General features: G+C 51.0%; 6 protein-coding genes across 6 annotated transcripts; 4 read left to right on the forward strand and 2 right to left on the reverse strand.

The window, feature by feature from the left end:
* Positions 1-205: 205 nt before the first annotated feature.
* Positions 206-1,420, forward strand: AA0111_g7490 (hypothetical protein; the record flags this gene model as incomplete). Its single annotated transcript, XM_028653831.1, has 2 exons — positions 206-269; positions 318-1,420. 2 exons carry the CDS (start codon positions 206-208, stop codon positions 1,418-1,420), a joined length of 1,167 nt encoding a protein of 388 aa, XP_028504801.1.
* Positions 1,421-1,474: 54 nt separating this feature from the next.
* Positions 1,475-3,946, reverse strand: AA0111_g7491 (hypothetical protein; the record flags this gene model as incomplete). The annotated part of the gene is made up of 1 exon (XM_028653832.1): positions 1,475-3,946. The coding sequence occupies one exon, from the start codon at positions 3,944-3,946 to the stop codon at positions 1,475-1,477; it is 2,472 nt and encodes an 823-aa protein (XP_028504802.1).
* A 2,502-nt stretch (positions 3,947-6,448) lies between these two features.
* Positions 6,449-7,834, forward strand: AA0111_g7492 (hypothetical protein; the record flags this gene model as incomplete). Its single annotated transcript, XM_028653833.1, has 7 exons — positions 6,449-6,469; positions 6,520-6,744; positions 6,812-7,014; positions 7,080-7,168; positions 7,225-7,386; positions 7,442-7,665; positions 7,721-7,834. The coding sequence occupies 7 exons, from the start codon at positions 6,449-6,451 to the stop codon at positions 7,832-7,834; spliced, it is 1,038 nt and encodes a 345-aa protein (XP_028504803.1).
* A 921-nt stretch (positions 7,835-8,755) lies between these two features.
* Positions 8,756-9,279, forward strand: AA0111_g7493 (hypothetical protein; the record flags this gene model as incomplete). Its single annotated transcript, XM_028653834.1, has 3 exons — positions 8,756-8,943; positions 8,997-9,089; positions 9,141-9,279. 3 exons carry the CDS (start codon positions 8,756-8,758, stop codon positions 9,277-9,279), a joined length of 420 nt encoding a protein of 139 aa, XP_028504804.1.
* Positions 9,280-9,941: 662 nt separating this feature from the next.
* Positions 9,942-10,932, reverse strand: AA0111_g7494 (hypothetical protein; the record flags this gene model as incomplete). Its single annotated transcript, XM_028653835.1, has 2 exons — positions 9,942-10,755; positions 10,808-10,932. The coding sequence occupies 2 exons, from the start codon at positions 10,930-10,932 to the stop codon at positions 9,942-9,944; spliced, it is 939 nt and encodes a 312-aa protein (XP_028504805.1).
* A 1,836-nt stretch (positions 10,933-12,768) lies between these two features.
* On the forward strand, positions 12,769-14,273 carry AA0111_g7495 (hypothetical protein; the record flags this gene model as incomplete). Its single annotated transcript, XM_028653836.1, has 3 exons — positions 12,769-13,068; positions 13,123-13,501; positions 13,549-14,273. 3 exons carry the CDS (start codon positions 12,769-12,771, stop codon positions 14,271-14,273), a joined length of 1,404 nt encoding a protein of 467 aa, XP_028504806.1.
* Between the last annotated feature and the right edge of the window lie 221 nt (positions 14,274-14,494).

Below are 14,494 nucleotides of genomic sequence, written 5' to 3' on the forward strand. Positions count from 1 at the left end.
AGCAAATGGTTGTGATACACTCACAGCTGCCCCGGACTTTCCCTGACTGATGCCTGCGTCTCGCAAGGCATGCGCATCTCAAAAGGCGTAGGGCGTGTGGTGGGGTAAGCTCAGAACGCGCTAGTCCCGCGATCTAGAGCAATTCTTCCGTCTAGCGCAGAGAGTCAATCACCTACCAACGCGACGTAACGTGACGTGACTGACAATGGAAGACCAAGACAGGACGGCTGCCGGACAACAAGCTGAGCCATTCCTAGAGGGCATCTTTGGTATGCCATCTTATCATCATTTCGCAACTTGTCTCTGACTCCACCTAGCGGTAGCCAAGCCTGCACATGTCTCGTCAGCAGACGTCCTCCTCAAACTTCAATCAACATTCGCTCCATCGACTACATTTGCGCCGCTGCTCAAGCATCAACCTAAACGTGCCAGCAAATCATCCGATCAGGTGTTTCGTTTAGGTCATGGTGGCACGCTCGACCCTTTGGCTTCAGGCGTACTTATTGTAGGGATCGGGCGCGGTACAAAATCACTATCGCAGTTTTTAGCATGTAACAAGACTTACGAAACAGTCGTTGTGTTTGGTGCTAGCACCGACAGTTATGATTGTACGGGAACCATTGTTGAATCGGCAGATATCTCGCATATCACTCGTCAGTTGGTCGAAGAAAAGCTGGAAAACTTTAGAGGAACCATCCAGCAAGTCCCTCCAGTATACTCTGCGTTGAAGATCAATGGCATCAAGGCTTGCGAGTACGTGCGACAGGGTAAGGAGTTACCAAGAGAGTTGGAGAGTAGAGAGATGAACGTCGATGAATGCACGCTGCTAGATTGGTATGACATGGGAGAGCATTCCTTTGCACTTCCTGGCGGAGAAGAGCCTGCTTCAGCGCCTGCAGCGCGTATCAGGTTGACTGTGTGCTCTGGTTTCTACGTTCGCAGCTTTGCGCACGATCTGGGTATTGCATGCAGCACTTTTTCATACATGGCGTCTCTGGATCGCACTCGCCAAGCCAACTTTACCGTCGATTCCTCACCCAGATCTCCGGATACTGTTTCCGCCCTCACATACCCAGAACTGGATGCTGGCGAATCCACATGGGGTCCGAAGCTCAAACCACAGCTTGAGAAGTGGGTTGCGGCGAATCCGATGAACTCAGGGCATGTCAATGGACGTCAAGAAAGCATGAAGAGGAAGATGGCGCAGGATAAAGAAACGAAGCCTAGACAGAGATTCCGTGGAGAATGGGTAGCTGAGACGAAGAAAGAAAGGATCAAGCAGCAAGGAGGTAAATTTAAGGGTAAATGGGGACGGAAGCCCAAGGTTGAGCCAGCCTCGGAATTGCCTTTAGTAGCACCCTCAGACCAAATTACAAACACCAAAGGAGACTCCCCCAGCGAAGCGAAACCAACAACATGATAGGAATGTCTGTTTACCCCCAACAGTCTCTTGAGTCTGGAACGCGATAAGGCGTCAATGATACAATGGCGCCCCAAAGTTCCTCAATAGGCCCAACCACTCCGAACTCCTGTCTGTCAACTCACAACATTCCAACATAGTCCACATACCCAACTCCCCACGCGGCTGCGCTCTATTGTTCAACACTAGGCTGCTGCCGTCTACTACGCCAAGTTGAAGCAGCTTCTCCATACCAATGTAGTTGTCTTTCCGAATTGCCGACAAGATTGCCGGAAGTTGCGGACATTGTAGCGCGTATCCAACGTCCCATTGCACGACCATGTCGATGAGCTCTAGGTATTGCGTTTTGAGCTCTGGTTTGGTGGGAGGAGTGCAGTGGAGAAGCATATCGTGAATAGGTGGCAGAGCGGCGATCTGTTCGCGTCGAGCGGCTGCGGAGATGGTGTCCAGAAGCACACGTACTGCATCTTTGTTGATGCCGTTGATGGCGAAACTCAACGCATCGTACGTTAGTTCCGGGGCAAGGCCTATCATTTCCGTAAGCATCGAAGAATTGGTTGCACTACTGTGATAGGCGGCGAACTGCAGTACGTTCATGTCATCAAACGCTGGATCTCGAGGATGCGCGCCAGCGCGAAGCAGCACGCGCGCCGCTTCTAGAGAGTTGAAGGAGAGAGCAGCAGCTAGTGGTAGAGCATTTATCTCTCTTCTGTTTCGACGGAAGAAGACGTCTTCTCGTACTAACCCGCCTTGGGCCTGCAAGATAAGTTCGACTCCTTGGGCAGCGTCTGCTGAAATCGCTCGCCCGATCGCTGTTCGCACCCCCAGATCGGTGGCGGTGCGTTGTGCAAGACATAGATCAAAGCCTCTGTCGATCAAAAGTCTTAGTATGCGAAGTGCGTCCTCTGGTCGCTTGCTCCATGTTTCCTTCGTCAACGCATTGATTGGGGACACATAGCGGGTGACCTTTCCTTGATATTGCAAGACATCGTCTTCTTTTTCATAGTGTTTTGGTTTTCCCTTTATGCTCAACATCTCTTCCACCGCGTCTGCCCATCCAGCGCGGACGAAGCAAGCTAGCACCGAGTACTCATACGTTGTCTGCCATGGGCGATGCCCAAACTCAGCGCTCTGCAGCTCACTCTTGTTATCAAATACGCCGGAAATTAGAGCCGTTGGATCAAACTTTTCATGCTGCATAATGAGTTTTAGTGTGTTTGTGCCTTGATCAACGTTCTTCCATTTAGAAAGGCCATCGAGGAGACTAGTTTTCGCAAGTCTGACTTGGTTTTCCGCCCAGTAGTGTTGGGTGTCATACATCTCCCTCGGCCATTGCTCAACCATTGGATTTGCTCCATGCGACGCCACGAGGCAGTTGATGAGATCCGCGTGCCCTTTGTAGGCAGCTGCAAGTATCGCGCGATCCATTGGAGTATAGTCACTTCTCTTCGCGGTCTCTCCGTAAGTGGCCCCTTCCCTCAAAAGATAGTCGACCACTTTTGCTCGTCCACTCAAGGTAGCTTTTGCTAAAGCTTCGTGCTTCAGTCTTTTCAATTTACCGATTGATCGATATATAGGATCAGCTCCCATACCAATGACTGCTTTGACGAGAGAGAGGCTACCTTCTGCAGCAACTTCTTCAAGAACGTCAGTCAACGTGTCCTGTGACGGTCCACTAGCTGGTTTTGCTGAAGTGGCTGCCCTTTTAAGTGAGAAGCTTTTCTTGAAAGACGAGAGACCCGTCCGACTTGGCGCGTCATTTCTTCTACTGATCCTGCGCAATATCTCAGCCTGAGCGTCGCTGGGGTTCATTTCAGTTGCCTCGCTCTCTGTACTCTGCATAGTGGAAATGGAGAAACCCCTCTGTGATAGCTGAAAAGGACTACCGGGCAAGCCTTGCATGGGCGACGAGATGATACTAGAGCTGCGAGTACTGCTTGTGTTGCTGGTAGTAGTAACATGCCCAAAAGTTCCATGAGCTATCCTCAATGGCTCTGGTGCCGGATTGGAGGCTCTAAGGTGTTCAGAAGCGATATAGATGGACTGCATCCGGTCTGAGAGGCCATCTCCGTTGCTAGCGCTACTTCCCCAAGACATCGGAGGAGTCGGAGGAGCTGTTGGAGCACGTTTAAGAAAGCGTAGAGGTTGTGGTTGCGAAGACTCAGCCTTATCCTGTGATATATGAGCTTTGGAAGCTTGCGCGCCCGGGCTGACCGGCAGTTGAGAGAACTCGTTAGTTGCAGGATCACGACTCTGGGCTCTTTGACGATAGTTCAGCGGCGAAGGCGCTATTTGTGGCGTTGGGTAAGATGTCGAAGGAAGATTACCATCCTTTTCTTTGTATCCAGGCGCCGTGTAAGCAGGCTTGTAGGGGTCGGTATCTGAGCACAATGCGTGTTCGTTAGACGCTCCTGCTATCGCTGAGGAAGTCGGTTGAGCCGGCGAAAGGTAGTCGAAGGAGGGTCCACCAAAATAGCTGCCGTATTCAGCAAAGCCGTCCGCATATCGTTCCTCATCATCCTGCATCTTTGTGGACTGTTCAAGCTCTACATTCGAGAGTACCGACGGTGTGTTGATTGTGAGGTCACGCTGCTAGGCTGGCGGCGATGTCTAGACGGCGCGGGGTAGAAGTGTATACTCGCAATGAAGGTTCGGTCGCCTTGTAGTCTGCCGTATATGCAGCCTGGGGGCATGGAAGACCACTTCAGGCGTCCACTAGGGTCGACTCCGATATCGAGATGACATATATATATGTGCCTGAAGGCTCCTTGCAAGCCGCAAGCATGCTGCCATTCTGAGGTATAGAAAGGGCATCGTAGGTAGGGGTCTTGACACAAAGAGGCGTTCGTCGCGTGTTGGTCCGGGAGAATCTGGGTAAGTAACCTAAGATCGCAATAACGGATATGCTGACAGACGAATGAGCTTCTCGCACTTCGCACGTGGGTGGAGAGTTTCGAGATACCTGCACCTCAGCCACCACGGGCGCTCACGCAGGAATGTCGCATCAACGCTGTGTTTCGCTGCTCGTAATCTGTGTTATTCTGCTTGCCGCCTGCGGGACTTTCAACGCGTCGTAGGGCAAATGGGATGCGAGCGATTGAGGTATTTTCGTTCCTCAGACCGCGTGGACAGTATAAAAGGGACTCGGCACGCACGTCTTTATTCGGACGCATTATCACAAGTTTGTGCTGGTACTGAGCGATCTTCTTCTCGCACCAGCTATTGTCATACATGTTATAGCGACACCAAACGATGTCTTCCGTTCACACAAAATCGCGAAGGATGGTAAGGGTAGGAATGGTTACTCAGCAAGAAGCTTTGACCATGTCGTTTCTGGTCTCGCTCGCCGTCAGCATCAACTCTTCCTCAACCCTGTCATCTAACCTGCCACTGCAGACCAACACACTTATCGAGATCAATGTCTAGGAGGCATTACCGAGCCTGTGTACGATTGCACGCATGGCTGAGTCGAGAGCGCTCTCTACGATTTCTATGCTCTCTCACTGTCAAAGCTTCTCCATCGTGGAAACCTAGGTAGGCTCCAGAGTAAGAAGGTAGACATCAACACCTTGCACTTCTGTTCCAGGATCATTTGCGACATTGGGCCTTACGCGCGCTCTCAATCTCTATCGCCCGGGAGTCTCCACGCCTATTAACATGAAGTGGAAACCAGATTAGGATTCTATAAGGTTTGTTGGTGTCGCATCGCCTCCTCTAGCGTAAAGCCCCTGAGACAGTCTGAGCGAAAGTGTGACGCCATCCACGGCAGGGTACAGTACCCTCGAACCCAGACCAACCTCATGTCCGCGAGTCTGTTGGTCCACTCCGCAAAATTTCCTGGCTCAAAGCGCCATGATGGTGGGATCTGGGCTGTTCGAGAAACAGAAAACCCGTCATGACGCTACACGGCGCCACACGTCGGCTTCATCGAAGAGAATGCCATGGATAAATGCAATTAGGCTTATGACATGTTAGAGGTCCGCCACAGATTCTTAGTCGCCTCATCTACGAGAAGTAGGACCGACATCTCCAAGGGAAAGTCAACCGCGGCGGCGAGCAACTGTAGTTGGGTCGGAAGCAACCCCGCGACGTCGCCAAGCCCTCGGAACGCTATCCACATTTACTGCGATTCAAGCCTGCGTCCCCTATCGCTACCAACGCGACTTATCAAGTTACCGGCGCGTCTAGGCAAACGCCACGAGGGCGTTCCAGGAAAATCCTGTCGTGTGCAGTAGCTTCACGACAAGCTCACCCAAGAATGTTGTAGTACCTGATGGCTTCCGGCAGTAGCTTACCACGCTTCCAACGCACTTCAAGGCTCTTATTTGTAGCTTGAGGTCTTCAAGCCGCTTCCGGCCTTTTCTAGTGCTGCCTAGGCTTGGTAGCGAAGTTTCATTGCTCAGCTTCGGCTTCCAGGAACGATGAGGCATCATGCCTGTCAGACGGCAGAGACTGAAAAACACGCGGCCAGGTTTGAATAGGTGATGAACGAAATGGGGTTTGTTGTCGCTCATGTCCGAGACACCACGCAATATCAGACGACATGCTGAAGCTGTTGACTGGACTGGGCCATGCGACACTTGGAGGAGCTTCATCATATTTGGGTTGATGTTTGCGCGGCAGCGCAAATATGATGTTTAGAAGATGCCGAAGGTCATCGCCCATACGGCAAAAGAGTATGTCTCGTCTTGCCGGTAATAGGCTGCGAACCGCGGAGCTGGTTGATCGACTAGTGATCAGCACGGAAGGACGACGCTACCAGCCGCTTGGAACTATGCGATTCATGATACTCATATGCAGCATAACACGCCTGATCATATACCACCAGTTCGGAGCCGCGATAAAGCTGCCCGTTCGTGAGATACCCTGACCCTTGTCATCGCGCTACCCGGTATATGCAGGTGTCAAGATGTCAAACAGCCCCAGGTAGAGCCCACAGTCGTCTTCACATACACTCCTTCCATCTGACCCCATTGGGGTGAAGCAAGCCTCCGCCAGCCACATACGCACTGTGTGTTGTTCTGCGCAATGGAGATCATCGCTTCCATTGTAAGATGTTCGCATGCGCAATACTTCGAAGTCTCACTTATCGTCCACAGGTCATCCAGGGTATCTTGCTCGCTCTAGCACTAGGCGTCACGATCCTACGATGTTGGATTCGTCTCATTGTAGAGCGGCGCTCACTGACATTGCCCGACTATCTCGTATGGGGAGGAATGGTTTGTGCGCTTGGCTGGTTCGCTTGCTCTACGAAAGCGCTCTACATCCTGATTGACCATCCTCTGGATGAGGAGACCAGAAGTGATTCCGTTGTTTACCTAAAGGTACGTCGATAGTAAAGCATGTGGCATGTCCGACTGAACAGATAGGCTGACTAGTTCTCGGCGACAGGTCGTATTCGTGTCAGTCTACTTCTTCGACACGGGATTGTATTTTCCCAAAGCCTCGCTCGTCGCTTTCTACTGGTGGTTGATTCCTCAAGGCTTCAGACGTCTCCGGATCGCAGTTTATGTCACCACCGTGGTTGTGGCTTGTTCTTTTGTCGCCAGTGTATTGATGGATACTCTTATCGCACCAAATATATCGGATAACTGGTAAGGCCAAAGCAAGATTATTATACTCAAGTGTTTTTCTCCAGCTAACATTGGCTCCTCAAAAGGTCTATCGAGAACCAGCTCAGTTCAACATGGAACACTTACTCCAACTTGGTAGTCAATTGGACGCTCAATTTCGGCACTGATCTCTTGCGTAAGTGATGCTGAAGTCGATCCATAGGGCGTTAGCTAAGACATCTTGACAATTAGTATTCGGGCTACCGTTCTTCATCTTCAACTGCTTGAAGCTTCGTAAGCGACAAAAGATTGGTCTGGTAGGCATCTTCTCTCTCGGCGCAATCACGATGGCGATCAGTCTTGCCCGGTTCATCGTCTATAACATGGACTATGATGTTTCCGATGCAGATGGAAGTAAGTCACCACCTCGCCTGATTTATCTCGACAACCTTCGTTAACACAGCTACAGATTTATGGTGCACCGCGGAAATGTGTACAGCCGTTATCGTCGTCTCACTCCCCTCTCTGAAGGCGCTCATCATTAGACCAACGCCTAACAACACGTACGATCGCAGTAACTCTGGTTACCTGCAAGCCGGGGGTGGCAAGACTATTGGCAGCAAAGGCAACGGGCATAGCTCGCGTGTTCAGGGCGGCACGTTGGACGATGACGAGATGGAACTTACTTTTCTTGTAAGAGATTTCCTTGAACGAACTGCACTTAGGACACGTACTGACTTCGCACCAGGACCGAAAGGCTAGTCCTGCACCAACTGGAGCCACTGATGAGACTAGGGTGCAAGATGGGAAAGATGGCGTGATTGTGACGACGGATTTCACTGTCACTAGAGATGTGCTGTAGATTGAGGCATAGGAACCATCCCACTCTGGGCACAAGTGTATCAAGACACCAATGGAAGCAAAATTGCGAAATCACAGCCGTAGTTTTTAGAACACTACAAGCATGAACTCGTGCTTTTCATGCGGCTTCTGTTCACCTACGCTGGTCTCTGCTGTGTCACCGTCATACTCAGACATCGGAACCGGTCCCTTTCTATGAGAATTTGATGCTCGGCGTATGTTGCCAAATTCCATCGCATCTGGATTAGACGAAATTTCGATACAGTATCGTATATGCGTCAGAGCCAGGACGGCACGGGGGCTAATGCAGAGAAAAGAAGTGGAAGGTACAGGTGGACCTGTGGCTTGATGGAGCGAAACGCAGCTACCATAAATCTGCACATTGGTTGCCCAGGGCAAGGCTTCCGAGTCGCAATCGTTCTGATGCAGTGTCTTGTGTCCGGTGAATGCCTGCCAATCGCGAGAATGCTTTCAGTCCTCCTTGTCCATGTTAGTGTGACTGTGACAAGTGCTAGGCATAGAAAAGCATGTGACGCTGGAGACCCAACCCAAGGATGAGAGAAGGAGCCTACCGCACACCTGCTGCATCAAAGTGTACAAGAGTGCGGTCCTGCTAGCACTAAAACAGGGTACAGCGCGAATTGTAGATGTGAAATGTGCATAGGTACAGGAGGTTGGCGAGGTTATCATCCGTGGTGACGTCCGTGCGGATATGACGGCGAGGAGGCGGTGCAGCGCCCAACCCGCGATTCGCTCAGATGACCCACCCACCCGCCATCATCCACCAACTCCAGTTCTCTCCTGCTGGACGTACGCCAGCGCTCCACGCTCCTCGCCGTTCCTTCACCCGCACCGACCACTGCACCCTCGACTTGCGCATACTCACGACGACGTCCACGGGCGTGTTCTGGATGCCGGCGATATGACGCCCAGTAGCTGCCGCCTCGTTCCCTTCTCGACTCTACTGCTGGCTTGGGCGGGCTTTGCGCTGGCCGGCGACACCATCACATCCGGGAAGATAAAAGTACAGCTGTTTGCTGCGCCTTCGTTCTTGAGTGAAGTTAGTGTAGACGCGTATAATAACCAGTGTCTCTCGTTGGACAATAATCTGTATGTCGCACTCGTATTGTGGTATCCGGACAGCTGCGCTAACTCGGGAATAGTATCGATGGGCGCGTACAGAGCATCTTAGTAGGTGGGCATGATGTTGCGACCGTGTTGGCGAGAGATGATTACTGGAATTGCCGATTCTATGAGTAAGTGGTTGACTGGGCTTCGAGGGGGGCTAGCAGCTGACTCTCTGACAGCAACTATGACTGCGAGGGCGACGACAATCTGGACCGGTACCTTGCGATATCCGACGGTGCAAACAACCTAGGGAGCATCGCGTGGGGTACCAAGATACATGGCCTGAGGTGCCGCAACCGTGACCATGACGATGATTGAGCGAGCGAAGAGTCACCACAAGAGACGAACACGCGCAGCAATGCGTCCTATAAGCTTAACCAGAAAGAACAGCGAGTTTCGCACACGACATGGCTTCGATATCGACACGCCAGCGAGAAACCTCCGTCGCGAAGACGAGAACGTGGTGGGGAAGAAGAGGAGCACTTGGTGCATACGTGTGCCAAGCACCGCACGAGCTGATCAAGCATATAAGCAGGAAGCATGGCAGTCGTATACCAAGGCATGCATTATTCGATATAGCGATGGGGTTGGCGTTTACGTTGGGTTCTGCATCCATATAGGACAGGTGACAACACCGGCGTTCGAAGTGCTCGACGCCCACTTTTAGTGCTGTACCAGTACCGAACAAATCTAAATCTAGATGTAATAAATTGATTACCTACATGTTCTCGTTCAATGACGGCCTGAATACCTATGACTGTCGCGTTACAAAGGATTCACCAGGTCGAAGGGCTTCTCTCTCCGTGGCGACATGTCAGTTCTCAGCCGTACACGCTCATCTGAGATTCGAAGCAGCATCGTGAGAGGTATGTAACACCCGTCTATTCATTCATTCGTGCCATCATGAGCACCTGGGTATCTCCAGTGCAAAAACCAGCCGCTAAACGCCATGCTATGTAATGCTTCCACACTTGCTGCTTCTATAAATCGATCAAGTCCGGCGCCTCTCCTGACCCTACACCTCGCAGAAGGACAATCATATTCCCAGACGTACACGGCTCGCCAATCTTCTCACTAAACTTCAGCAGTCGTCCGCCTTCCACGTGGAAGACGCGTAGTTTTTCCTCCTCGCCGCCGCCGCGGTTGTTCACGTTTTGTACCTGCAGTGACTTGGCCGCCATGTCAAGCACGCGCCCCACGGTCCACTCCTTGTTGTAAAAGAACTTTCCCGTTGGGTATTTCGCCTTGGTTGTATCGGCTGATGCTTCGACGTGTAGGTATATCCGCTTCTCTTGGGGTACGCTGGCTTCGCCCTTTGCTGTCCGCTTCAGCGCATTGAGTTCAGCTTGCGCTGAAGCTGCCGCCGACGACGCTGAACTCTTTCCTATTCCTAAGAAACCTGTCTTCTTCGGGGCAGATCTCCGCTTCTCGTCGTCCTTCTTCTTCTGTTCTGCCCATGCTTTCAGTCTTGTGAGTGCTGTTTGCGTGCGCGCTTGTACGTAGTTTTGCGGTCGCGCGCCGATGGGCGTGAGGTTCTTGCAGTCGTGGTCCTCTTCGAAGCGGTGCTTCAGACAGTATCTGCGATTACATCGTGCGCAATGTACACCTTGTGCGCGGGCGGTATCGATCAATGTCTTGCACGACGGGTCGGCACACTGTTGGTCGTGGTTGAAGACGGTCGGTTTTGGGGTAGACAGCGATGAGGCCTGGTTATTCTTGGCTCTCTGTCTTGCCCATTCGCCTTCCTTAGGACACTTGTGCGCGTATTCGGTGCGATGGTCGAGACAGAATTTCCTGGGTTTGTTAGTATGACAACCCAATCGGATGCTTTGCGCGTTGTACTTACCCATGACAACTCTCGCATCGGAACGGTAGGAAGTCTAGCACGTTGCAGTACTCCATCTGGCAATGCGCCCCAATAGCCTCCAAGTCGCCCTTCATCTCGGTGTAGCTTGATTCGTTGGACGTCATGTTTGTGGTAGAGACAGGGACAAAATATAAATAAGGTGCTGGCAAGGAAGCTGCTAGAGAGTCACCAAGGCAAAGGCAGTGTATAATCAACAAGCTGAGCAAGCATGAGAAGCCTCGAGAAGGCCGCTTAGGCTACCAAGAGCTTACGATTGTCGCCGCGCCATCTTCGGAAGGCGATTCCGATGAAGGGCGAATGGCGCTAACCATCAACTCACTAGCGCCAGGGTCCAGCGTTGCCATCCTATCAGTACGCGTCTATCCTTACCTTTACCACAAGCATCAGATTTTAATTCCATCGTTATGTATAGTGTATTCGAAAAGAGCAGAAGATTGATATGGCTCAGCACCGACTGAATGGTTCTCCCACAATCTCCACCACAGGACGAAATCCCAAGTCGAACTTCTCCTTATCAGCCTTGTAACAAGGCTATATCTCAGCCTTGCTAGTACTCCCCTTCTATCTTCACGCGATGGTAGCTCCGAGTATCAAGATGCACCTCATGAGGATTTACAGCTTAAGTCATGCATTTGGCGGAAATCTTGAAGGGCTTTGGCTCATCAGATTACTGCAACGCTTGCTGTTGAGAAGGTTAACGTTAAGCAATACATGATGACTATTCGTGCTTGGCGGACACCATCCACATCTATGTGGACGTGTCTCATTCGCTAAAATAGATGTTCCTCAGCCGTGCCAGTGCATAATAACCTATTGCCCGCAGCTAGCACTTGTTCCTCTCGTCACAACACCTTCAATGGCGGAAGTTGTAGGTGCCGTCGCTGCTGTCGTCCAGCTCGTGGACGTAGCTCTTCGCCTTTCATCTTGTCTGGAACGTTTTTGCTCAGATGTACGCAACGTGCCGCGTCGTTTTCTTCAGCTGCAAATCGACCTGCGTCAGCAAATCGAGATCGCGCAGCACATACAGAATGATCATGTGCCCGGTTTTGCGACAACATTATCGTCCTCGACACTTGATGCGCCCCTACTCGAGTACATCAGTCTTGCTGAAGAGTTAAGCAAGACGTTGGAAGGACTGCTCACCCGTAAGAACCATGGAATGCTACAACGAGGCTGGAGTAGCATTTGCTCCCTCCGCAAGAAGGAAGAAGTAGCAAATATTTGCGATCGACTCGAACAGAAAAGAAGCATTCTCTCCATTTGGTTGAATGCAGCAAATCTGTAAGTAGAATCGCTGAACGAAGCAGACGTCGGTTGTAGGTGACCGAACGCCACAACACTGACCAGTATGCAGCAAGCTCTCGTCAGAAACTGCAGCGACTACCGATCAAGTGAGACTCGAGATCGGAGAGACGTTGACGCTAGTGAAGACAGTCGACAAGACATCGAGCGCAACCGAACACAGTATAGCACAGCTACTACCTCACGTCGAACAGATCGACCGAAACGTATTGGCCACTTCCAAAAGAACCAATCAAATATCACAAGACCTCCAGCATCTAAATTTTCAGTCGAGGAGCCTCCTGATAGACCGTGATATGAATACAATTGCACAGGAATCAAGCCGTCAGACGGCAGCAATGATTCTCTCGAACACCGAGCACACACTTCAGGCTATCGAAAAGCTGCGTTCAGACTCGGACAGAGTCAATCTGGGTACAAGAGATATTCTTGTCGAAAGCACCGAATCACCAGACACACGAGTCCAGCGAAGTGCTAGGGATTGTACTCGTAGATCTCGGAGATGTAGATGTCGCACCGTTGGTACTGCGCGCCGCTGGCAGCCGTTATCCATTCTTCGATTTACACGAACCTTCCGGGCGCAACACTTCTCATATTGTCCGGACTACCACATCTCAGAACAGAGCCTTGAGATTACCATGCAACTCGTGCCTCCGTCTTGGCTTCTTCCTTATGCCATTAACGTCGGCGCTCACGTAAGGAACTGGTCCACCGTCAACCCTTTCTCGATATGTCCAATTGTAGTCGGTACAAGTAGGCTTGTTGATTCCAAGACCTCGCCTGCCTTTCTTGCGATAGCGATCACTCTCGATGAGCTCTGGGAGAATGGACAGCATCATGTTTCTATACCTCGACTCCAACATACACTACAGAATCTATTTAACGACCGGAAAGCTTCGGTACTCGATGCAGACAGTAACGGAGATACCATATTGAGTGTACGTTGGTCATCGTCTTGCGGGCTATGTAATCTTAAGCTGATTGTACGCTAGAGCATTACGCGCATATTCCTTTACTTTCCCGCCGGCTTCTCACGCCCTGGGAATGAGTATATCAGCCTCATTCGTTTCTTGTTAGAGATTGGTGCTGATCCAAACATCTTGAGGACCTCCTCCCCAGATGAGGATGATCTGTTCAAGTTCGGCGACGTCAAAGGCACTATATGCGACTTACTTACAGGACCTATCGCGTCTCAGGCATCGAGACCAGCATCCGCTAGTATGTTGGAGCTTCTGAGTATTCTCGAACTGATTACAGATGCTGGAGGTCACACTTCGAAACCCGCAATTATGCGTGTACATCCGGCCTACAGATGCGGTGTTTTTCGTCGGGAGATCCAGCACCTGGAATATTTTGAAGACCAAATTGATAGTAAGTTCTGTCATCGGCTAGATCGGATTCAATCGCTAACACCCCAGTGTGTGACCTTGGCGATCTTGTGCCGATGATCCTACAGCGACAAGAAGATCAATTTCAGCGGATCGTACAGAGAGCTAAACTAGCAACTCTAAATCGCAGGTCTTCTGTCAACGGGCTTGCCCCGATTCACTTTGCGGTCTTGTGGCCTGCAGGGCTTAGGATGCTGCTCGATAGAAACGTATATGTGAGTCCTGAAGATACGTACGGTCGACAGCCTATACATCTCGCCGTAGCGCTAGGCATATCGGAATCTGTTCAATACTTGCTCAGCGCTGACTGTGGACTCTTTACTCCGCCACGTGACCGTAGCCTGTTGCAGCATGCATTGATGTTGCCGAGTCCGCAACAGTCAGAGATCTTGCACTTGCTAATTCCCGCGCTCATCGAACGCCACACACGCCTCATGGATATGGCAGTTATGGTCTTGCCGTCCTCCATCCTTTCCAAGTTGAATCTGGCGTCTGGGCAGCGACATGAACAAAGAGCCCCATCAATAATCGAAGCGTTGATATCACATGGTGTCGATATTCCTCGAGCTTTAGATTTAGATGGAAAGAGCTTTTACTACTTTTCAGTCATGAGCGAGAACATGCACCTGGCGCCCAAGATTGCAGATGCATTTTGGAATGCTGGATTCCAGGATATCGACACGCCTGACGAAAAGGGTGCGACACCATACCTGCAAAGCTGGTATTGCGCCAACTTTGAGATGGTAGACGTGTAGCGCAGTTAGAGGGGTGTCTATTACTTCAGAACATAGAGACGCCCCTCTAACTGCGCTACACGTCTACGCAAAGAGGCTGCATTATCCAGGTGGAGCCTTCGCAGACGACGTCGACGCAGTACCCACAAATCAAAACTATATGGAGATCATTCAAAAGCATCTCGAAATACCATATGACAACTGCATATGTGAGTGTTCTCCTAGAGGGTGTTCGCCTGCCA

Source organism: Alternaria arborescens (assembly GCF_004154835.1).
Source record: "Alternaria arborescens strain FERA 675 chromosome Unknown contig_17, whole genome shotgun sequence".
Classification (NCBI taxonomy): Eukaryota; Fungi; Ascomycota; class Dothideomycetes; order Pleosporales; family Pleosporaceae; genus Alternaria; species Alternaria arborescens.